The following is a 25,695-nucleotide window of genomic DNA, read 5'->3' as shown; positions in this document are numbered from 1 at the left end:
TCAACTTAAAAAAAATATTTATTGATTAAATAGCAGCAGATAATATTAGTGGGTAATGAACATGGACAGCATATTGTGATAAAACACACAGATGGCTCCTTCGGCAGACTTGGAACACATTGTAGGAGTTTAGAAGCTCTAGAATTGTAAGAGGCAGCTGTCATTCACACATCAACGCAGCTTTTGGCGAGCATTACTAGAGAGAAAGCTGGGATTGTTTCTTCCAGAAAAAATGTACACTGTTCCACCTAAAGCAAAAGCAATGAGTGACAAAGATTAAAAAATACTCTATAATAGTTTTAACTTAAAGGGAACCGAAAGTGAGGCTTCCATACTTATTTCCTTTAAAGCAATACCAGTTTCCTGGCTAGCCTGGTGATCTCTTTGGCTGCACTAATGTCTGAACCACACCAGAAACTAGCATGCAGCTAATCCAGTCAGACTTTAGTCAGAACACTTGATCTCTGATGCTTGTTCAGGGTCTGTGGCTAAAGGTATTAAAGGCAGAGGATCAGCAGGGCTGCCAGGCAGCTGGTATTGTTTAAAAGGAAATAAATATGGCAGCCTCCATATTCTTTTCGCTTTAGGTTCCCTATAAATAACTAGATTTGGGGAAAAATATGTTTTATTTTAGGGCACAGAATCTACTGACCCTTCAAGGCCAAGAAGGCGGTGCCCGCTCTGTGACACAAAGCTTGCCCATACTTATGCCAGACAGTTTTGTCAACCCTGCCTAGTAAAATTAATTCAGGAGCAGTCAGGGACATTACAGGAAGAGATCAGATCTGTTATGAAACAAGAGATGTCAGATACGATTAAATCTTTAAAGGAAGCCCTATCAGAAGCTGTGAATCCGGCAGTGGAAGCAGTTGCGGCATCAGCTAGCACAGCAACTGTTTTAGCGCCTGAACATAGTTCTGATCAGATACAGCCAGAACATCCGATTAAACATAAAAATAAGTCTAATAAGAGAAGAGTGGTCTCTTCGTCAGAGGAGGAGGCCATGGAAGAGGATGAGGATAATGAAGGAGATGATGATGAATCTGATGCATCCTCAGTAAGGAGTGTGGAGAGCCAATCGGATCCTAAGAAGGTCTCGAGATTTAGGTTTCCAGCTGATGAGACTAAAGAGCTCATTTTAGCTATTTAATAAATTAAAGTTGAACCAAAAAAGACGGAAGAAGTGTCAATTCATGACAAATTATATCAGGGAATGGAGCCATCAGAGCCACTGACATTCCCCATTCATAAGTCCACTAAAAATACCATAATGAGTCAATGGAAATTTCCTAATAGGAAATTATTCATGTCCAAAGGGTTTATTAAAAGATTTCCTTTTTCAGAAGGGGATATAAAGACATGGGATCGTTGCCCCAGATTAGATGCAGCTTTCTCACAGGTGAATAAGGACAACGAACTAGCATTTGAGGATTTAGGTTACCTCAAGGACCCACAAGATAAAAGAGTCGAATTTGCTTTAAAGAAAGCCTGGTCTTCAGCGGGAGCTAACTTTAGACCTGCGGCAGCCACGACTTGTGTGTCGAGAGTATTGGCCCTGTGGGTAAAGAATGTTCAAGAAAATGTTGAGAGAGGGGCATCTAAAAAAGAAATTTTAGAGTCATTAGAAGTGGTATCCAAGGCTACAGATTATATTACTGATGCAGCAGCAGAAAATATTAGGGTAAATGCTAAAACAAGTGCATTAATTAATACGGCCAGATGTAATCTCTGGATAAAGAACTGGGATGGCAGTCAGGCCTCTAAAGCTAGGGTGTGTAATATACCGTTTGATGGAGAATTGCTTTTTGGAGCCCAGTTGGATGAGATATTGGAGAGAACTTCCGATAGGAAGAAAGGCTTTCCAAAGAAAAATAAATTTATTCAGAACAAAAGATTTTTCAGGAAAAACAGACAGGATAATAGGGATACGTTTCAACAGAGAAAGAAACCCTGGGCCATTAATAAGAAAGGAGCGAAAAGGAACTTTCTTTTTCGTAACACAGACACTCAAGGACTTTATCTGACGGAAGAAAAAGTGTTAAAGACAAAAAGAATTATAGTAGATTGCAGGGCAGACCCGGCCATGTCAATAAGAGAAATCATGAAGGTATTAGGATTTCTAACATCAACTTCTCCAGCTGTTCAGTGGGCTCTGATGCACACGAGAAATCTACAGTTCTGGATGATGAAAAACTGGAGCAAGAAACAGGAGGATCTGGAGAAAACAGTAATTTTACTGGAACAAGTCCTAAGGTCACTAGATTGGTGGCTGACAGAGAAGGTCCTCACGGAGGGAAGACTATGGAATTGTCCCACACAAAAAGTGATTACTACATATGCAAGCCTATTAGGATGGGGGGCACATTTAGAGGGAAAGGTACTTCAGGGTCTTTGGACAAGAACAGTAAGAAACCAGTCCTCAAATTACAGGGAACTAAGACCAATAAGAGAATCTCTGATACAGTTATTACAGCTATTAAAGGGACAGCATGTTCAGATCAGGACAGACAACACCACAGCAGTGGCATACATAAATCGTCAGGGAGGAACAAGATCAAAAAAGTTCCTGGTACTCTCGATGGAAATATTGATGTTAGCAGAAGAGAATCTCCTTTCGTTATCAGCGATTCATCTAAAAGGATCTCTAAACAACATGGCGGATTTTCTAAGCAGACACAGACTGTCGAATACAGAATTGGAGATATCAAACAGGATATTCAGAGTATTAGTCAGGAAGTGGGGTCGTCCTCAAATAGACCTATTCGCAAACAGACAAAACACAAAGTGCAAGAGGTTCTACTCACTGAATCCCAGAGAGGGAGCAGAAGCAGTGGATGCACTCAGCCAGAATTGGATATTCAACAGGGCGTATGCATTTCCTCCGATACAACTAATACCTCGGGTGTTACAAAAGCTAATGCAGTCAAGGACTACGGTGATTATGATAACACCAGACTGGCCAAGGAGAAGTTGGTATCCAATACTTCTAAAAATGAGACTGGACGGTCCATGGAGGATTCCACAGAAGGAGTCAGTAATCTTGAGGTCAGGAAAGGGTCTAGGTTGCATTCCAAATCTAAATCTATCTGCTTGGCTTCTGAGAGGTCTCCTCTAAGGAAGAGGGGTCTTTCAGAAAGAGTCATTACGACAATGTTAGACTGCAGAAAGAATATAACTCGTAAAATATATCTAAAGTATTGGAAGACGTTTAATATGTGGCAAGAACAGTCAGGATTTTCAGGAGATACTATTCCTATGGTGTTGGAATTCCTGCAGGATGGAATGGAGAAAAATTTAGCTCTCAGTACTATGAAGGTTCAGGTGGCGGCTTTGTCAACATTTTTGAATATTAAGTTAGCATCAGATCCTCTTATCATTCAATTTTTTAGATCTATAGAGAGGAAGAGACCAATGATAGTTAAGAAGATCCCTACGTGGGACTTATCTTTAGTTTTGGGGTGTTAAAAAAGGAGCCTTTTGAACCATTATCGGATATATCATTGAACTTATTAACAACGAAGACGATATTCTTGATAGCAATTACGTCAGCGAGAAGAGTAAGTGAGATGGAGGCTCTATGTTGTGACGAACCCTTCTGCACTATCTACAGTGATAAAGTAGTTCTGAAGACATGTGAAGAATTTCTACCGAAAGTATCTACAAGGTTTCACAGATCTCAGGAGATTACATTGCCTTCTTATAATACAGAACCATCACTGGATGTCAGGAGATCTTTGATAAATTATTTGGAAGCAGTAGCAGATATTAGAAAATCTAGAGCCTTATTTATAAACATTATAGGGGCCTCTAAGGGCATGAAGATGTCTAAAAGAACAATAGCAAAGTGGATAAGACTATGGCCTCAATTCACTAAGACCATGCTGGAGATAATAAGGCAAGAGAAAACTTACCTCCACTAGTAAGAAAGTTATCTTATCTCTTCATTCCTTACGTTACCTCCTCTGTGGTTAAGTTACCTCCTCTGTGGTTAAGTTACCTCCTCTGTAGTTAAGTTACCTCCTCTGTAGTTATTTTCACACGCAGTTAATGAACAGCCTGTCTTTAACTGTGGAGTTATTTTAAGGATTGGAGAGTTAACTTAAAGACAGAAGAGTTAACTTTAGGTTTGCCTGAGGTAAAATGTTTCCTGAATACTACATGCCTTATCACCATGGTAACAACTCTAGAAGAGTTATTAAAGACAGGAGATAAGCTTAGTGAATTGAGGCCTATGTATAGAGGAAGCTTACAAGTTGAGAGGGTCAAACCTATCAGGGACTGTAAGAGCTCATTCTACTAGGGCAACAGCCACGTCATGGGCTTACAGAACGGGTGCTACGCCGGAAGAAATCTGTAGAGCAGCGACATGGTCAAGCCTTGGTACCTTTTCAAGACATTACAGGGTGAATCTGATGTCTGCAAGACAGCAATCTTTTGGAAGGAAAGTTCTGCAGGCAGCTAACCCACCCTAAAATGGTAAGATTCTTGCCCATCTTCTCATGGTGGACCTGTCCTGGAGGTTACTGGAAAAACCCTATGTTAGTTACCTGGTAACTTCATTTTTAGTAACCTCCAAGACAGGTCCGTAACCCACCCTACTTAAGATATATATATATATATATATATATATATATATATATATATATTGTGACAAAGTCGATACCCAGGAGGTAATCGATTTGTCCCAGGTTGTGTTGGATGGGAGGTACATTCCACCTGGGATCAGACGCTACATCCAGTAGCAGCTCCGGAATAAAAAGGTTTTGCCTGTCTGTCACATGGACAGAGGTTAAAAACCTTACTTGGATCCGGAGCTGACCAGATGCAGAGTGGGCGGGCGCATCTGGTCGCCAGATCCTGGGTGGATCGTTTGCTCTGTGTATGTGGGCTTCTGCTGGAGTCAGGTCACACAGGGTTAACAGAGCAGCTTTGAAAGGCTGGAGTAGGAGGAGAGAGAGAGTGTGTGACCAGCAAGGTCTGACAGTCTGCTGAGAAAGACTTCACGTTTGATTCCAGGAAGCTGGTTTTGCTCTGGAGAGAAAGTGCAGGCTGCACATGGAGTTTGGTGTGTTCCTGATATTGAAAGCTGAATGTAAGCTGCTGGCCTGGACTGGCATTTTGTTTTTCATTTGAACTGTACCTTACAAACTGCCAAAAGACTGCTGTTTAAGAAGCCTGCTGTCCAATAAACTATTGTTTGTTGTGGAAAATACACCTGTCTGTGCTACTATCTCCCGCTGAGTACTCACCATTTGCAGCTGATCCCTCACAATTGGTGCTCGGATGCGGGCAACTTAGCATGCCTACAGCGACAGTGTGTTTGGCGCAAGATTTAAAATTTGAACAGCAGCATGGATGAAATGGTGAAGCAGCTGGTGTTGGCGAATGCGGCCTTGCAACAGGCTAATGCTGAGCAGCGGAAAACGAACACAGCCCTGCAACAACATACAGAGGCAGTACAGCAGCAAGCAGTTGCACTGTGTAAGAGTCTGGCTGTAGCTGCGGAGGCCGATCGTCAGACTGCTAAGGCTGACAGGAAAGCAGTGAGTGAGTTGGTGCAACAACTTGTGGCTCGGAACCAAGAGGGACAGCTTCTGGTACCTGGCGGTGGAGGCACCATCCGCGCCAGCCACTTCTTGCAGAAGCTGACTCCCCATGATGATGTCGAGGCGTTCCTCCATACTTTTGAGAGGACAGCGGAGAGGGAAGCCTGGCCTGAAACGCAATGGGCAGGATTGGTAGCGCCATTCCTGACTGGGGATGCTCAAAAGGCCTACTTCGACCTTGCCCTAGAGGATGCTAAAGACTACGACAAGCTGAAGGAGGAGATCCTGCGTAGACTTGGTGTCACCCCGGCTGTGCGAGCCCAGCAAGTTCACCAGTGGTCCTATTCAGCCGGATGCTCTCCAAGATCCCAGATGCACGATCTAATCCACTTGGTAAAGAAGTGGTTGGAACCTGAGAAGTTGACAGCTCCGGAGGTCGTTGAAAGAGTTACCATTCACCGATTCTTGCGCTCCCTACCGCCGGCTTTGCGAAGGTGGGTGAGTCATGCCGATCCACAGTCAGCAGATGAACTCATTGCGCTGTTGGAACGTTATCTGGCTGCAGAGGACTCTTTGGCTTGGGCCACAGGCCAGCGCTCAGCTACCCGGAGACTGGCAGCACCCCAGGTAACTGGTAAGACAAAAGCTGACTTTGTGGGGGGTGTGGTCAGTGAGCCAAGCTCTGCAGGCCGAGGTCGACCAGGCACAATGGTAAGAAGTCGATCCTCGCTACAATGTTGGCAATGTAAAGAGTGGGGACATATTGCTGCTAACTGTCCTCAGGCAGTTGAACCCATGGAGTGCGATTACACTCGTCACAGGTCCTTGTTTGCGCGACCTGTGTATATCGCAAGCTGTGACTCTCATTTGGCGGTGGTAAAAATTGCTGGAAAAACTGTCCAGGCTCTCTTAGACTCTGGTAGCTTGGTGACCCTGGTGCATTCCAGTTTAGTGGACCCGGCCTGGCTGGGGAATCGTCGGGTCACAGTACAATGTGTTCATGGGGACTCTAAACAATACCCCACCGCCCTTCTCACCATTGAAACAAACTGTGGACCTGCCACTCAGGAAATAGTGGTGAGCCCGAACTTGGCACATAGTGTCATTCTGGGGAGGGACTTTCCACTGTTCTGGAACTTGTGGGAAGGGGATAACTGTGGAGGCTTAAGAGAGCTGGAATCTAAAAACAATACAGAAACTGATGGTAATGAAATGTTTTCTCCCTTGGAGGTGTTTGCTGGGGACTCTGAGTTATCCCCAGAGACCTCTGAGGGCTCGGTCCTACCAGAGCTGGAGGTTTCTCGGGATAACTTTGGGACTGCCCAGTTAAGGGATCCTACGCTGGCAAAAGCGTGGGAAAATGTCAAGGTGTTGAACGGTGAACCCCAAGTGGTCGGGGCTGAGAAAGTATTTCCTCATTTGGCGGTACAGTCAGACTTGCTGTACCAGGTTTGTAAAATTCAGGGTGAGGTTGTGGAACAACTCGTGGTCCCCAAGTCATATCGCACAATGGTCCTAGACCTAGCGCACAAACATGCCCTGGGGGGACATTTGGGTACCGAAAAAACTAGGGACCGTGTCCTGCAGCGATTCTTTTGGCCTGGGGTACATGGAGATGTAAAAGCTTACTGCGAATCCTGTCCCGAATGCCAAACATGTGCTCCGGCTCCCCATTTTCGAAGTCCGCTCGTCCCCTTGCCTATTATCGAAGTTCCCTTCGAAAGGATAGCCATGGACCTAGTGGGGCCATTGGTTCGATCAGCGCGCGGTCACCAATACATTCTGGTGGTAGTGGACTATGCTACTCGCTACCCAGAAGCGGTTCCCCTGAGAAATACGTCGTCTAAAGTGATTGCACGTGAGTTGTTCCACATGTTCACCAGAGTAGGTTTGCCAAAGGAAATTTTGACAGACCAGGGTACCCCATTTATGTCTAAATTGATGAAAGAAGTGTGTAAACTGATGAAGATCGATCAGATTCGTACTTCAGTGTACCACCCTCAAACGGACGGGCTTGTGGAAAGATTCAACAAAACCTTAAAAAATATGTTAAAGAAAGTAGTGGACAAGGATGGCAAAGATTGGGATTGCCTTTTGCCCTACTTAATGTTTGCAATTCGGGAGGTCCCTCAGTCTTCCACAGGTTTTTCGCCGTTTGAGTTGTTGTATGGGCGATGCCCACGGGGAATTCTGGATATAGCCAAAGAAACCTGGGAGCAAGAGGCCACCCCCTACAGAAGTATTGTTGAACATGTGTCTGGTATGCAAGATAGGATTGCAGCGGTGATGCCTTTAGTCAGAGAGCATTTGCAACATGCCCAGGAGGCACAGTCTCGTGTTTATAATAAGTCAGCAAAGGTGCGAGCTTTCAGTCCTGGGGACCGGGTCCTGGTGTTGGTTCCCACGGTTGAAAGCAAGTTTTTGGCTAAGTGGCAAGGTCCATATGAGATTATTGAAAAGGTCGGGGAGGTGAATTACCGGGTTTACCAGCCTGGCCGGAGGAAGCCAGAACAGATATACCATGTGAATTTACTGAAACCCTGGAAAGAGAGGGTGGCCCTTGCAGCTTCTCAGGTTACTCAAGAATCCACCAAGGGTGGAATAGAGCTGGTACAGGTGGCTGAGGTGCTGTCTGTTTCACAGAAACGGGAGGTCCGAGAGTTCCTCTTACGGAATCAAGAGGTGTTCTCGGAACTTCCGGGTTGTACCCAAGTCATCAGGCATGATATTGTGACTGAGCCCCATGTACAGGTCCGCCTTAAACCTTATAGAATACCTGAAGCTCGCAGACAGGCCATAGCAGGGGAAGTAGAAAGAATGCTGGAACTGGGGGTTATTGAGGAGTCCAACAGCGAATGGAATAGCCCCATAGTGCTAGTTCCGAAGCCTGACGGATCCATTCGTTTCTGTAATGACTTCAGAAAATTGAATGAGGTGTCAAAATTTGATGCCTACCCTATGCCAAGGGTAGATGAGTTAGTCGAAAGGCTGGGCCCCGCAAGATATGTCACCACCTTAGATTTGACCCGGGGATATTGGCAGGTGCCCTTAACTGAATCAGCCAAGGAGAAGACAGCCTTCTCGACTCCCCAAGGGCTGTTTCAGTATGTCAGGATGCCGTTTGGGTTGCAAGGGGCCCCAGCCACCTTTCAAAGGATGATGGACAAGATCCTCAGGCCGCATCAACGGTATGCTGCGGCTTATTTGGACGACGTGGTCGTCTTCAGTACAGATTGGGAAAGCCATCTTCCGAAAGTCCAGGCGGTCCTGGATGCCATTAGAAAGGCGGGGCTGACAGCGAACCCCAAGAAGTGTGCAGTAGGGTTGGAGGAGGCTCGTTACCTGGGGTACACAATTGGGAGAGGTCTGATTAAGCCCCAAGTGCAGAAAGTGGAGGCCATAAGGGACTGGCCTAGGCCTACCACGAAAAAGCAGGTCAGGACCTTCTTAGGTTTGGTGGGCTATTATAGGAGGTTCATTCCAAATTTTGCCACTTTGGCCACTCCCATTACAAACCTCACAAAAGGGAAAAGTTCCTCCATGGGTGCATGGGGACAGGAGGCTGAAGAAGCCTTTCAAGGTCTTAAGGAGGTTTTGTGCAGGGGTCCAGTCTTGGTCACGCCTGATTTTAAAAAAGAGTTTCTGGTACAGACAGATGCTTCAGCTGTGGGGTTAGGAGCAGTCCTATCCCAAATCGTCAATGGAGAGGAGCACCCAGTTGTGTATCTGAGTCGAAGGCTGACCGCAGCCGAAGAAAGATATAGTATCGTGGAGCGGGAGTGTCTGGCCATCAAGTGGGCACTCGAGGCTCTACGGTACTATCTCTTGGGCCGTCGCTTTCGCCTCATTACCGACCATGCTCCTCTCACATGGATGTCTCAAAACAAAGAGAAAAATGCAAGGGTAACGCGCTGGTTTCTGGCATTACAGCCCTTTAATTTTTCTGTGGAGCACAGAGCTGGAAGACTGCATGGCAATGCAGATGCTCTATCAAGGGCATTCTGTCTTGCCGCAGACTGTGTCCGATCCCACGGGATCGAACAGAGGGGGGGAGTATGTGACAAAGTCGATACCCAGGAGGTAATCGATTTGTCCCAGGTTGTGTTGGATGGGAGGTACATTCCACCTGGGATCAGACGCTACATCCAGTAGCAGCTCCGGAATAAAAAGGTTTTGGCTGTCTGTCACATGGACAGAGGTTAAAAATCTTACTTGGGTCCGGAGCTGACCAGATGCAGAGTGGGCGGGCGCATCTGGTCGCCAGATCCTGGGTGGATCGTTTGCTCTGTGTATGTGGGCTTCTGCTGGAGTCAGGCTCACAAAGAGTTAACAGAGCAGCTTTGAAAGGCTGGAGTAGGAGGAGAGAGAGAGTGTGTGACCAGCAAGGTCTGACAGTCTGCTGAGAAAGACTTCACGTTTGATTCCAGGAAGCTGGTTTTGCTCTGGAGAGAAAGTGCAGGCTGCACATGGAGTTTGGTGTGTTCCTGATATTGAAAGCTGAATGTAAGCTGCTGGCCTGGACTGGCATTTTGTTTTTCATTTGAACTGTACCTTACAAACTGCCAAAAGACTGCTGTTTAAGAAGCCTGCTGTCCAATAAACTATTGTTTGTTGTGGAAAATACACCTGTCTGTGCTGCTATCTCCCGCTGAGTACTCACCATTTGCAGCTGATCCCTCACAATATATATATATATATATATATATATATATATATATATATATATATATATATATATATACACACATATATATATATATATATATATATATACACACATATATATATATATATATATATATACACACATATATATATATATATATATATATATATATATATATATATATATATATATATATATATATATATATATATATATATATATATATATATATATATATATATATATATATATATATATATATATATATATGATAATAATGTGTATGACACCCTTGGTGTTACCTAATAAACAGTTCTTGTGTTAGACTGGCGAGTGAGGGTGTCGGATAAAATTTATAGAGTACTCAATTGGACGTTTCCTGTTCCTGGGAGGAGCCTATATCGTCTCATGGTGGACCTGTCCTGGAGGTTACTAAAAATGAAGTTACCAGGTAACTAACATAGGGTTTCTATGGGTGTGTTCACACATAAAAGGTGAAGATTTTCGGTCCAGTCCTGTCAGTTTTGTATTAGTTTGGTGTATGGTTCTACGGGTGTGCTCACACATAAAAGGCATGCATTTCTGGTGCAGTCAGGTAAAACTAACAGATAATGAATGCAATACAGGACAGTACTGGACCAGACGTGCAGATTTATGTGTGATCCAGGCTTAACTGTTGCTAGCCGTCCAGCGGAAGTTATCCAGTGTCAGCAGGAAGTCCTTCCCATTTGACTTTTTAAGCTTCCCAGCTGGCCTTTTAATGACACCACTGAAGAGGGATGTTCACTTTTCCATGCAGTAACTTCAGTGGTGTCATTAAAGAGAACTTTACATACAGTTCATTCATTGTTCTTAGGCTGGGATCACACTTACTGATCCAATAGGTAGACAGTCACAGTGGATACAATGTACGTTCCTCTGTGTCCATCCATTGTGATTGTGGTGTCTGTTGTAACAGACATGTCATAAACACCATGGGCCTGATGCACGACCCACCGGTAGTATTGCCATGCACAGTTAGACAGGCAGTGCACTGTAATATTAGTAATACTGTATATTCCTGCATATAAGACTACTTTTTAACTCTTAAAAATCTTCTGAAAAGTTGGGGGTTGTCCTATACGCCGGGTGTCATTGATGCCGGGTGATACGCCCTATCCTGTTACCACTTCTCAGATCTCCCTGCTGAGGGAGCGCAATCTATTATTCCATACCGCTCTGAACAGGTAGACAAGGAGAGCTGACCAGTCTACTAAAGGAGAGTTGACCAATGCAACAAGTCAATTGACTATATACTGTTATATACTGGGTAACACATACAGTACAGCACCAGTATCTGTTCATACATAGCACCAGTACATGATTTTTTTTATTTTTATTTGGTGTGTGTTGGAAGAGGGGTAGTCTTATACGGCGAGTATATCCCAAACTCTATATTTTACTGGAAAAGTTGGGTGGTCGTCTTCTACGCCCAGTCGTCTTATACGCCGGAATATACGGTACTAACACCAGCAGAATACTGTGCGGTGCACAATTAGCACAATCCACGGTACACAGTTAATGAGAGCAATGCTATGGTAATGCGATATGCATGCAGAGGCGTATCTAAAGGGGTGCAGGCATGTCTTGTGCCATGGGCACCTCAGCATCATGGGCGCCATGCCAGTTCCTGTGCTGCGTCCCCATGCCTGCCTGTCATTCAGACTCAGATCAGATTAATTCTGTTATCTGGGGAACATGGCTGCTTAATTCATGTATGTAGGGTGCACTTGGCTTAGTGTTAGAAAAGAGGAAAGACGGAATAAGAAGAGATATTTCCAAAAATAGTAACTTCAGTAATATCCCGAGCCAAAAACACAGGCAACTCATATACGTGAGTAAGGATGCTGTTTTTAGAGGGGAAGAGGGGCTCTGACCAGGGTGGGGGGAGGCGCAATTTCAGTGTTTGCCCTAGGCTCTGGCGGGTCACATGAGACGCCGCTATAGTCAGAGAGGAAGCAGGACTTCACTTGGAGCATGTGACCCCATCGCTAATCTGCTGAGAGTGGGTGAGTGATGCGGTGCTGGGGCAGCACATACCTGGAATCCTGGGGATCAGAGCCAGGATGCTGCAGGCCAGCAGGGAGGAAGCACAGCCCAGTATGTCTCTCCTTTCTGGTCTGGCTTTGCACACACACATTGGGTGTTCTTATTGACTGTAACATTTAACAAATCTGACCAACACAGGTGTTCAATTTGTCCACAGTTGTGAAAAAGCTGAAAAAAATTGCCTTGAGCCTATAAATCGAGAAATTGACAATCAATCCTACACGATTTAGCTCTCATAAAAACTGATCAGAAAAATCAGCCACTTCCAATAGACATATCGATACAACCTGAAAATGTTATCAGATTACTTACTCGAAAGGAAAAAAAGATTTCGGATTTTTCTGTACAACAGAGTTTTTATCAAATTGCAGCAAAAATCAAATCCTTTTATTGTATCGTGTGTGGCCATGCTGGATTAAACTTGGCTGAGGAGGCTAATAATGACTGAGAATATGAAGTGTGTCCAGCAGCCCCCGATAAGCTTCGTCGTGTTGGCGAGCGATCCGCCCAGTGGCTGAGGAGGCTAATAATGAATAAGAATCTTATGTGTGTCCAGCAGCTCCCGATAAGCTTCGTCGTGTTGGTGAGCGATCCGCCCAGTGGATTGACTCGGCCAAGCGCTGGCTGAGAGCACTGCTCTTCACGCTCACCCCGCCCACTTCGTTACACTCCTCCATCAGCCCTCCTTCCCCCACAGGGCAACAAAACGTGTTGCTATCCTGCAGGCCAGCAACATGTCTGTACAACCTTGGCTCCAAACTGTCGCCTGAAGGGTCAAGTCCTGACCCCTGATGGGCAAAAGTCCTCATACGACTGTAGGAGGCTTAAATCAGAGGGGACTCCAGTTGAGTGGAGGTTGATTTTTTTTTTAGTATAGGCTTTTTTACCACCAATAGAGTGCTGCCCCTTGTGGAAGTTTAATTATTATACATACAAATATTACCTTCATGTCCTCCAGGGGTGGAGTCGTGCAAGTTTCAAAATTTTCTTCTTTTAGACATCCCGTTGGCTCAATGATCAGAGTGATTCTATAATTAAATCCATTGACAACCTTTGAAGAAATAAAAGAAAAAAAGGGAAAACATAAGAGACAGAAAATATAGTAATGTACTCACATTGCATCACCTACAGTATACGCTTAAAAGAGTTAAAGGTATCTCTTTTTTAAAAAAAAAAACCTGGGTTCCTACAGCACATCTTCAGTTTAGGGTTTGGTTTATTGTTTTTTTCTTTTGGTCAACATCTGGGCAAGGGTTCATGGGTAGTGAAGTCTTTATGACACAGTGGAAAAGAGTTTGAAAATGCGGGGAAGGGTTTATAGTTTTTTATATAAAACTCCCAGAATCACTAAAGGAACTATGCTGGTTATCGTCTCTTCAAGACCATCTGGTTTGATAGCCAGTTAGATGTTCAAACAAACGAAGGGAAATTCTTGCGCTTCTGGACACCGGGGATTTATGGGCAAAGATTTATGGTTTCACACAGTAGGCAGCTCCTTCATGCCCGGCTGGAAGGCATTCTTGTAAAAAAATGGAAAGCGGAGGATCGCTCCATAGTGTAAAACCAATTTTAATGAATTAAAATGCGCAAAACAAAATTGCACTTACTAGAAAGTAAATGCATACAAGCATATCAGATAAGGGCAAAGCCCTGTCCTGGGAACCTGGGGAGCCGCCTGCTGCGTCCTCCGTGGCCTGCAGAGGTCGTGGTCCAGGTGGACCCCAGTCCTTTCCTTTTAAATTGGTTTTACACTATGGAGCGCTCCTCCGCTTTCCATTTTTAGATGTTCAAACAGATGTACTTCTGGTCTACCAGCCATATGTGGATTTGTGATGGTAGACAGGGGACATAAGGATACTGTATGTTTGTCTATTATTATGATTATTTAGTATGTATAGGACATCTCCCGCAGTGCTGTACAGAGTATATATTATCTTGTCACTTAACTGTCTCTCAGAGGGGCTCACAATCTAATCCCTACCATAGTTATGTCTATGTATGTATCATAGTTTAGGGACAATGTCAATGTATAGTGTAGCGTATGGATTGTAGTTTATGGACAATTTAGAGGGAAGCCATTTAACATACCTGTATGTTTTTGGGACGTGGGAGGTAACCAGTGGCGTAGCTAAGGAGCTGTGTTCCCTGATGCAAGTTTTACATTGCCCCCCCCCCCCCCCCAAGCACTCTATACATAACAATTGATACGGCGCACCAAAACCTGCCAATGGCAACCACAGTCCCAGAGGTGCAAGAAGGGGTTGGGGAACAGTTTGTTAATGATTACTACTATTCAAAGCATCTATAGAAGTGATTATTATGAGCACAGGACCAAAAGAGAGGTAATACTGTAGTTGAGCGATAGCCCCTCTGGCCCAAGGGTCCCGATGCAGTCACAACATCTGCACCCCCTATTGCTACGCCCCTGGAGGAAACCCTAGCAAACATGGGTGAACATAGAAATACCTTGCAGGGGTTTCAGACTGGGGACCCAGCACTGCAAAGCAAGAGTGCCAACCACCATACTGCCTATTCTTCTTGACTGTTTAACTTTTGTTAATTCTACAAATTTATGTCATACGGTGTTTATAAGTATACTAATTGACCCAAGCCCGTTTAAAAACAAGTTCTAGGTCTGTTTTTGCACAGTGCATGCATGCGCGCACGCCCGTCCGCCCGCGCACACGCCGCCCCGGCTCCGTCCTGTCTCAACGGCTGTCTGGGTCTGTGTTGTGCACATGCGCAGTAGCAAAAAGCACAGACCCAGCTACACAGAGACAGCACACGCAGGGACACAGGGGTTTTATTAAGTATATAAGTGTTTATTTTGCCAACACTGTAAAGCATGTTTTTTTTTTCTGTGAAACTCTGATACAATTTTTGATAAAAAAAGAAAAGAAAATATAAACAGTATATAGTAATACTGTATATGTGAAAAGCACCTTGCACTGCATCAGTTAGTCTCTGACAAATATCAAACAGATCCTTAATCTGGAATAGTGTCCTGGCTATAGTGCTAGCATTCCTCTAACAGAAAATATGGTATATTCTCATGTCTCCCAACCTTTTATATAAGAAAGAAGTACAATTTTAGGACATATCCCTCATACACCTCCAGTCATTCCTCCACTTAGCTATGTGGTGGACCCCTATATGGTTACTTATGTACCTTAGCCCAAGTGTTTAAGGAGCTTCCTGCTCTATCTCAAGTGCTGCATATTTTGTAGATGACTACAAAAGAGAGGCATGGTGTGTGCTCATGACCAAGTAGCTCTTGTTCTATAATGGTTGCAGATAAGCCTCTCAGCTAATTCAAGTGGACCTGAACTCAGAACCTTTTCTCTGCTCTAAAAGATAAGCAACAACATAATAACCTTTACAGAAAAACAATTCCTTGTTACAACTTATAGAGCTCCTACAGAGATGCTGCAGATTGGTTACCGTACTTCCTGGCTTGCTGGGAGCATAGAAAGAGTTAACCTCCCGTGTTTACATATCAGCTCAGAATTTGGCAGACAGCTGACAGATCAAATTACACTTGCTCATTACTTGCAGAGAAGGGAGAATTAGACAGACTGTTCTCTATAAACACATGCAGGGTAGATTTCTTTGTGTTCTCTTTCTCTCCTGTGCAAGAGTTCAGGTCCTCTTTAAAGGCACAGCTTGTGCAATTTTGCATCTGCTTGCCAGACTATGCAGGGTCTACTCTAAACTAACGACACTGCTATGCCCTGTAGGAGTCAGTCCACGCAAAAATGTTTGCATATTAACAGGGATGCTGCATGTAGCCCACCTTATGCCCCCAGGAAACAGGTGCAGCAAAGTCATTGTCACCCCAAGCACACTCTTTGCCCAGAATCACTGCAGCTGATTTGCTGCCATCATAAAACAGGTGCTACCTGGGCGTATGTACTAAAAAGGGCGTCGGGAAAAAAGGGCGCGGGGTGTAAATGGTAATATTGTTTTGTATTTTGTTTACAAATAATGTTTTAGAAATCTATAAATCATTAAATAATGTGTATGAAATCGGCAATTGTGAAAACGTTAATCTTCCCCGTTTCAAAAGTGAAACTTATAATTACGTTTGTTAAAAAAACGATAATATATATTTAGTCGTTATAATTGTACATTATTGTGAATAACCTTCATTTATTGTTTTTTCTAATAATAAAATGTGAAAATATTGTTTATAACGATTATATAAATATAACTATGTTCATAATAAGTGTTGTAAAACATTAGTAAGTATGACTAAAATTTTACTAAAACTATACCTAACCCTACTCTCACATAGAACCCTCCCTGTACCTATCCCTAACCCCTAGACCCCCCTGGTGGTGCCTAAACCTAAGACCCCCCTGATGGTGCCTTAACCTAAGACCCCCCTGGAGGTGCCTAAACCTAAGACCCCCCTGGTGGTGCCTAAACCTAAGACCCCCCTGGCAGTGCCTAAACCTAAGACCCCCCTGGCGGTGCCTAACCCTAAGACCCCCCTGGAGGTGCCTAAACCTAAGACCCCCCTGGTGGTGCCTAAACCTAAGACCCCCCTGGTGGTGCCTAACCCTAAGACCCCGCTGGTGGTGCCTAAACCTAAGACCCCCCCTGGTGGTGCCTAAACCTAAGACCCCCCTGTTGGTGCCTAAACCTAAGACTGCCCCTGGTGGTGCCTAAACCTAAGACCCCCCTGATGGTGCCTAAACCTAAGACCCCCCTGGAGGTGCCTAAACCTAAGACCCCCCTGGTGGTGCCTAAACCTAAGACCCCCTGGTGGTGCCTAAACCTAAGACCCCCCTGGCGGTGCCTAAACCTAAGACCCCCCTGGCGGTGCCTAAACCTAAGACCCCCCTGGAGGTGCCTAAACCTAAGACCCCCCTGGTGGTGCCTAAACCTAAGACCCCCCTGGTGGTGCCTAAACCTAAGACCCCCCTGGTGGTGCCTAAACCTAAGACCCCCCCTGGAGGTGCCTAAACCTAAGACCCCCCTGGTGGTGCCTAACCCTAAGACCCCCCTGGTGGTGCCTAAACCTAAGACCCCCCTGGTGGTGCCTAAACCTAAGACCCCCCTGGGGGTGCCTAAACCTAAGACGACCCTGGTGGTGCCTAAACCTAAGACTTACCTGGTGGTGCCTAAACCTAAGACCCCCTGGAGGTGCCTAAACCTAAGACCCCCCTGGTGGTGCCTAACCCTAAGACCCCCCCAGTGGTGCCTAATCCTAAGACCCCCCTGGGGGTGCCTAAACCTAAGACACCCCTGGTGGTGCCTAAACCTAAGACCCCCCTGGTGGTGCCTAAAACTAAGACCCCCCTGGTGGTGCCTAAACCTAAGACCCCCCTGGAGGTGCCTAAACCTAAGACCCCCCTGGTGGTGCCTAAACCTAAGACCCCCCTGGTGGTGCCTAAACCTAAGACCCCCCTGGTGGTGCCTAAACCTAAGACCCCCCTGGAGGTGCCTAAACCTAAGACCCCCCTGGTGGTGCCTAAACCTAAGACCCCCCTGGTGGTGCCTAAACCTAAGACCCCCCTGGAAGTGCCTAAACCTAAGACCCCCCCCCCCTTGTGGTGCCTAACCCCCTCCCCCCTTAGTGTTCGCTTTATTATGTGGATAATAATGTTTTACAAATAGTGACTGTAAAAATATATTGCAATTTACGTTACATTACTGATTGCTTTATTTTGTGAATAATAATGTTTTACAAACAGTAAGGGATACAATTTTAAATAATGTTCTAGTTAAATAGGATAAATATGTTTAGTTTTTTTTATAAACGTTATTCGTCACGGGCGCATTTTGTAAATGTAAATCATGACAAGCACAGTTATAAAACATTAAAAAGCTCCGGGCGCCGTTTGTAAAACGTTAATTATCTCCGGCGCCCTTTTTTCCTGCTCGGCGCCCATTAAACTTTATTTATTATGGGAGTGAATGGCAGCACCCTTTTTGTCCACTAGCTGCCTGCGCCCTTTTTTCCCGTTCCCGCTACGCGGTCCTGAGCACGCATCATGCCTCTCTTATGTAGCATATTCTGTGGATATCACTGGTTTTGGTTTGTCAATCAATGTTCAGTCAATTATAAATTGATCAACTGTTCCCTAGAGGCTATTAGATTTCTGTTCAATCATTTTCCGAAGCAAACAGTTAATCTATGGAAAATGCAGCGTAGCATATGCCTACATTTACCATGCAGTATGCCCACGTACACAGACTTGTGAGAACCCTGAGCAAGGGCAAATTATTTTTTTATATAAATATAAGAAGTTAAAGAGTAAAGGTGAGATCTAAGAAATGCAAACAAGCGTAAGAAAGATAAGGCTGTGTAAATGTTGCAGGCAAGCAGAAGTCTGGACCTCAGCCACCCTCTAAGCCATTATGAGCTCAGCACCCTTTTTCTGCGAATTACAATCCAGTCACACGCTCTGAATGGTGAACCTGTAAAGAGTGACATGCAGGCTGATTTACTAAGCCTCGGGAACACAAACTGTGGCTTGCCTTGTGGCTGCGGTCCACTAGTACATAATGAATGCATCTTCCCGCTGTCACCTTTTTCATCATTTTTTAGACTTTAGATTTGCTTTAAACTACTTACTCCATTTACTGCAGTATATCTACGTCCCGTAGGACTTCATGTGAAGTCCCAGGGATGTAGATCCTCGTCACCATAGCCAGTAAGAGGGAAAGCTTTGGCATGTGACCAATCAGGCAGGGGTGCTGGCACCAGACCACCCAGTCACAGCTGACCTATCAGATGTCACTGCTACTGATCAAGTACAGTGATTGGCCCAATGACTGTGCCGTGGTCCCGCCCACAAGACCTTCTGCACCAGTTAGCAAAAGGAGCTGTGGGTGACTGTGATTGGCCGGTCTGGTGCCAGCACTCCCGCCTGATTGGTCGCGTGCCACAGTTTCCCCTCTGACTAGCCATGGTGATCTATTGCCGGAGATGTGGTTTTACCGTACCATGCCTCGATAAGAGGAATATATTGACACCTCGCCTGCTTACGATGTCATAGGGCAGAGCGGCAAGTGACACCGATCGAATGCATTTGGAGATGCATTGATGAGGAGGGTAGTGTGTGTGCCAAGAAGGCAGACAGGAGAGCGCAGAGGAGGCAGGCATCAGGTGGCCCAAACGGTTTGTCCAAACGCCGCCCCCTCAATTTTGCCACCTGAATCATTTGATTCAGATGGCTTCATGGTAGGTAGGTCCACCCCTGATAGTAGGCACTGCGCTGAACAGTGACTAAATATAGTCAACCTCACACCCTTCCACGGTCTTCTGCTGTTTGTCTATTCTGTTGCTTCCCAGTTTAGTGTAATGTCTTTTCTATGGCACCTTTACCTTTTACAGTTCATTTATTTCATTTTTGTGTGTGCTTTTTATGTGTTTATCAGCATAAAGCGGGCATGACCTAGGGTGTGGCATATGTTAAGGGGTGGAGTCAAGTCTTCTGTGCCTGTAGGCTCTTGAGATGTCAAGGACAGTCCTGGTTCTGTAGCTCAATTTACTATTGAGATTACAGTATCATCTTTCTACAGAGAAAGCTGTTCCCACTCCTTCACCATCCCATCATCACCCACACTTGAAGTAAACAGGAGGTGGGCGGAGACAGCAGCCATTATCTCCCTGTGCACACAAATCACCAGACCCTGACCACCTCCTCCTTTGGCTGATGAGAGATTAGGGCCCTTTTCCACTAGCTGCAATCTGCTTCAATAAGTGCATCGCAGCCGTTATGCCGATCACAACAGCACCTCATTTTCCACTAGTGCGATTTGTTTTTTCTTGAATCGCATTCGCCGGCCTGCGTGATTCTTGGCGTGATTGCGATCCGTTCCTGGCGGCTTCACGCTGCATAGATCGTAACACAGTCTGTCCCACTTATTAAATACAGTATTTATGGCAAACAGTCTTGTGTAAATGTGCCCATTAACATATAAGACAATGATTAGCTGAAAAAGCATATACTAGTGCTTGAAACTTTGTAAATCTTTTTTAATACTTATGCGTAAATATAATTTATAATGCGCCGCACGGTGGCATAGTGGATAGTACTCTCGTTGCAGCGCTGGGTCCTACGTTTCTAATTCCATACAGGGAACTATCTGCATGGAGTTTGTATGTTCTCCCCATGCCTGTGTGGGTTTCCTCTAGGCACTCTGGTTTCCTCCCATATCCCCCCAAAAAACAGATAAGTAAATTGGCTTACCCCTAAACTGGCCCTAGATTGCGATGCATACACTACACCATACATACACATATACAGTGGCTTGCAAAAGAATTTGTCCCCCTTGAAATTTTCCACATTTTGTCACATTACTGCCACAAACATGAATCAATTGTATTGGAATTCCACGTGAAAGACCAACACAAAGTGGTTTACACGTGAGAAGTGGATCGAAAATCATACATCATTCTAAACATTTTTTTTACAAATCATTAACTGCAAAGTGGGGTGTGCATAATTATTCAGCCCCCTTTGGTCTGAGTACAGTCAATTGCCCATAGACATTGCCAGATGAGTGCTAATGACTAAATAGAGTGCATCTGTGTGTACACTAATGTCAGTACAAATACAGCTGCTCTGTGACGGCCTCAGATGTTGTCTAAGAGAATATTGGGAGCAACAACAGCATGAAGTCCAAAGAACACACCAGACAGGTCAGGGATAAAGTTATTGAGAAATTTAAAGCAGGCTTAGGCTACAGAAATGTTTCCAAAGCCTTGAACATCCCATGGAGCACTGTTCAAGCGAGCATTCAGAAGTGGAAGGAGTATGGCACAACTGTACACCTACCAAGACAAGGCGATCCACCTAAACTCACAGGTCGAACAAGGAGAGCGCTGATCAGAAATGCAGGCAAGAGGCCCATGGTGACTCTGGACGAGCTGCAGAGATCTACAGCTCAGGTGGGGGAATCTGTCCATAGGACAACTATTAGTCATGCACTGCACAAAGTTGGCTCTTATGGAAGAGTGACAAGAAGAAAGCCATTGTTAACAGAAAAGCATAAGTGCCATTTGCAGTTTGCCACAAGCCATGTGGGGGACACAGCAAACATGTGTAAGAAGGTGCTCCGGTCGGATGAGACCAAAATGGAACTTTTTGGCCAAAATGCTATGTGTGGCAGAAAACTAACAATGCACATCACTCAGAACACACCATCCCGACTGTCAAATATGGTGGTGGCAGCATCATGCTCTGGGGGTGCTTCTCTTCAGCAGGGACAGGGAAGCTGGTCATAGTTGATGGGAAGATGGATGGAGCCAAATACAGGGCAATCTTGGAAGAAAACCTCTTGGAGTCTGCAAAAGACATGAGACTGGGGCGGAGGTTCACCTTCCAGCAGGACAACGACCCTAAATATAAAGCCAGGGCAACAATGGAATGGTTTAAAACAAAACATATCCATGTGTTAGAATGGCCCAGTCAAAGTCCAGATCTAAATCCAGTCGAGAATCTGTGGCAAGATCTGAAAACTGCTGTTCACAAACGCTGTCCATCTAATCTGACTGAGCTGGAGCTGTTTTGCAAAGAAGAATGGGCAAGGATTTCAGTCTCTAGATGTGCAAAGCTGGTAGAGACATACCCTAAAAGACTGGCAGCTGTAATTACAGCAAAAGGTGGTTCTACAAAGTATTGACTCAGGGGACTGAATAATTACGCACACCCCACTTTGCAGTTATTAATTTGTAAAAAAAATTGGAATAATGTATGATTTTCGTTCCACTTCTCACGTGTACAACACTTTGTATTGGTCTTTCATGTGGAATTCCAATAAAATTGATTCATGTTTGTGGCAGTAATGTGACAAAATGTGGAAAACTTCAAGGGGGCCGAATACTTTTGCAAGCCACTGTATATATATAAATACTGTACATAGACACATAGATACACACATAGACATATGACTATGGTCGGGATTAGATTGTGCTCCCCTCTGAGGGACATGACAATGTACTGTGTACAGCGATGCGGAAGATGTTGGCGCTATATAAATATTTTACAATAATAATTTAAACATGGCCAGCTTTTCATACAAGTCCTACATAAAGTATTTAAGCCGTTACTTTCTGTAACTGATGTGCCCATTAGCCAGCAATGTTTGCATCTAATCTCTGGGTCATTAAATAAAAGAATAAGAATAACATTTGGACTTGGATTTGTTTAACTGAAGCCTCACTATCTAGTTTTAGGATTCACCTAAAAAAACAGCCCGGTACACACCATGCAATTTCCCATCACATAGATGGGTCGATAGATAATTTCCGACAGATCCGATTTCCGATAATTTTTCTGATCGATTTTCAGATCACTTCTACGCAAATCGTTCAGAAAAACGATTGGATATCAGATCGGACCTGTCAGAAATCAGGGGCCTGATGACGGCATAGAGCTGAAACCTGGTGGGGAAGGAGAGACGGGCTAACTTCAAACACATCATCCTTAGGGCCCTTTTCCACCTGCAATCGCTAGCGTTCACGCTGAACGCTAGCGATTGCTGAATCGCAAAACCGGCGATTCCCCCGACGTTTGCGGCCGCGATTTTGCTATGCTATGCACTGCATAGCAAAATCGCGGCAATTATCGCTCCGCCGCGCGTTCGCGTTCCCCGCAAAAACGAATCGCGGTAGTGGAAATGACCTACCGCGATTCCCATGTTAAAAAGCAAACCGTAGCGATTGTAAAATCGCTAGCGGTTTGCGTTTTTGCGATTCAGCATCGCAAACGCCACTAGTGGAAAAGGGCCCTTAAGTAATAAGGTGCACTTAGAATTTTTATTCAGTGCAAGAACCTTATGCGCGATCTCTATGCAAGTGGGTCCAGTGTGCATGGGCCCACAATGTAAGTTGTTTTGTTTATAATTTTACCATTGTGTGAAATAAAACAATTTTTTTACCCCCTGTGAACAAAATCCTACTGAGCCTGGCATATTGTTTTGTCCTATGGTGGCGGACACTGTATATCTTTGTTGAGCACTGGGTGTCTGCAGGCTGCAGGAGAAGGATTGGGGCGATTGAATAGCGCTGAGGTTTACGTATACAGCCGGTTTAGTAGGGGCACACATGCCCCTGCTATCTATAAAGGTCTGAAGCGAGATTTATTCTCGCTTCAGACTCTCTTTAATGATCGACACTGTGTTTCGTGGGTGAGCTCTGTTCATGAAGCGCAGTGCTAATTGGCTGCCAAAAGAGCCTGTGCGCAAGGATCAAAAGGCTTTTGCCTTTATTTTTTAAAACAATATAGGCCTCAATTCACTAAGCTTAACTCCTGTCTTTAATGACTCTTCTGAGCTGTTTTACAGTTATCACAATTATATCACCCTGATGATAACTGTAAAACAGCCCAGAAGAGTTATTAACCACTTAAGCTCTCAGTTGTTTTCACTTTATGCATCCGAGCAATGTTCACCTCCCATTCATTAGCCTATAACTTTATCACTACTTATCACAATTAACTGATCTATATCTTGTTTTTTCCGCCACCAATTAGGCTTTCTTTAGGGGGTACATTTTGCTAAGAGCCACTTTACTGTAAATGCATTTTAACAGGAAGAATACGAAAAAAACGGAAAAAATGCATTATTTCTCAGTTTTCGGCCATTATAGTTTTAAAATATAGTATTGTATTTGCCCATTTGTCTCGGGTATTTCACCGTTTAAATTATGTCCCTATCACAATGTATGGCGACAATATTTTATTTGGAAATAAAGGTGCATTTTTTCTGTTTTGCATCCATCACTATTTACAAGCTTATAAAAAAAAGAAATTTAAATATCTATGTAAAGATGAAATATTTCTAAAGTTTAGACCCTTAGGTAAATATTTATGTGTTTTTTATTTTTTTTATTGTAATTTTTTTTTTTTATTAAACATTTTATGTGGGCATTTTTGGGAGGGTGGGATGTAAATAGGGTTTGATTTAGGGAAATATATGAGTGTGTTAATTTGTTTTTACTTTTAGATGTAGTTTTACTTTTTGGCCACAAGATGACAACCTTGAGTTTGTTTACATTGCGTCACTCTGAGCGTACAATGTACGCTTAGAGGGACATGGGAATTAGAAAAAGCGAAGCTTCCGAGAGAAGCTGTCGCTTTTTCTGCGGGGGAGAGGAATCAGTGATCGGACACCATAGCCCGATTCACTGATTCCTGGACTACCGAATCCGTGGCCGGGAGCGCGCGTGTACGCGCGCAATCGGCCGCGGGAGCGCGCCTGTCCTTCTTGACGTATAAATACGTCAAGGAGGACAAAGTGGTTAAAGACAGGAGTTAAGCTTAGTGAATTGAGGCTAATTGTCTGGCTGCCATGCTAATCCTCTGTCTCTAATATATTGAGAACCTGACCCAAAACAAGAATGCAGATCAAATGCCCTGACCCTACTGAAACCAAAAGATCAAAAGGACAGCCAGGCAATCAGGATCTTTTAAAGGGAGTAACGTTTGCTTCTTCAAAAAGAAATAGGCCCCATATACCATTTCATTCAATCTCAATCCAGTCCTTCTGTAAATCTGTGAATGCCAGCTGTTTCAGCAGATACACCACACCTGCCAGTCCAAGTCCACACCAAGAATTCAAAGAATGAGGCAGGCCACTGGCTCAATGTTCTGTGTATTTTAAGCAGCGTACATCACGCTGCATGTTTCGGGGCTTAATCCTTCATCAGGTGCATGTTTATTTTAAACGGAGTCTCATTCTAAGATCACATTCAACATAGTTCTATAACACTGACATTATATAAGTAAACATCAATTAAAAAAAGTGCGTTGGAGGTTTCCAGTTACCTGGGTAACGGCATTCTTCACTTCTGTAACCCGAATCCAATAAAAGTCATCATTGAGTTCATTGACCTTGTGCTCCACAAACTTCGCCAGCTCAGCCACTTTCCTTGTGTCCAGTTGCATTGGTCTCCATCCTCCAGGAAGGTATGAAGCGGTTTCTTGTTTCACAAGCCAGCCATGACATTGGGACAGTAAGAAACACAGGAGCAGGGGGACAATCATCCTGCAGCTCCAAAGAGGAAACAGCCCAGCTATAAATGTTCCACTGAAAGCTGCCGCACCTTATATATGAGGTAATGGCAGGCAAGCCTCTCCCTCTAAGCACACTTAAGGAGATTGGGCAGGTAACATAATTCCTAGTCAAATATTGGACAACATTTGTAAACAAGACACTCTTTGTGGTTGTTGTTTCTTCAGCTTAGGCGATTGTTTGTACAGCCCTTAGATGAGTGATGCCCACCCTGATTGTTTGCAGTCAGATTGTGGTCACATGGGTGCAGGAATTCCTCCCTTATTCACCTGTTTCTCACAGCTGATCCAGCTGTTATTGCCCTTGCCTGAAACAGCCCGGTAGGTCTTCTTGCATTGCTGGATGATGAGCATAGGGAATGTGCAT

General features: G+C 44.4%; 1 protein-coding gene across 1 annotated transcript; it reads right to left on the bottom strand.

Moving 5' to 3' along the window:
* On the bottom strand, positions 1-25,467 carry LOC137538282 (U7-hexatoxin-Hi1a-like). Its single transcript, XM_068260362.1, has 3 exons — positions 25,083-25,467; positions 13,244-13,351; positions 1-248 (listed from the first exon to the last, which is right to left on the bottom strand). The coding sequence occupies exons 1-3, from the start codon at positions 25,299-25,301 to the stop codon at positions 165-167; spliced, it is 411 nt and encodes a 136-aa protein (XP_068116463.1). The 5' UTR covers positions 25,302-25,467; the 3' UTR covers positions 1-164.
* Positions 25,468-25,695: the final 228 nt, after the last annotated feature.

Source organism: Hyperolius riggenbachi, chromosome 11 (assembly GCF_040937935.1).
Source record: "Hyperolius riggenbachi isolate aHypRig1 chromosome 11, aHypRig1.pri, whole genome shotgun sequence".
Lineage (NCBI taxonomy): Eukaryota > Metazoa > Chordata > Amphibia > Anura > Hyperoliidae > Hyperolius > Hyperolius riggenbachi.
Note: the sequence above shows the minus strand (reverse complement) of the source record. Positions and strands in the feature narration are given on the sequence as shown.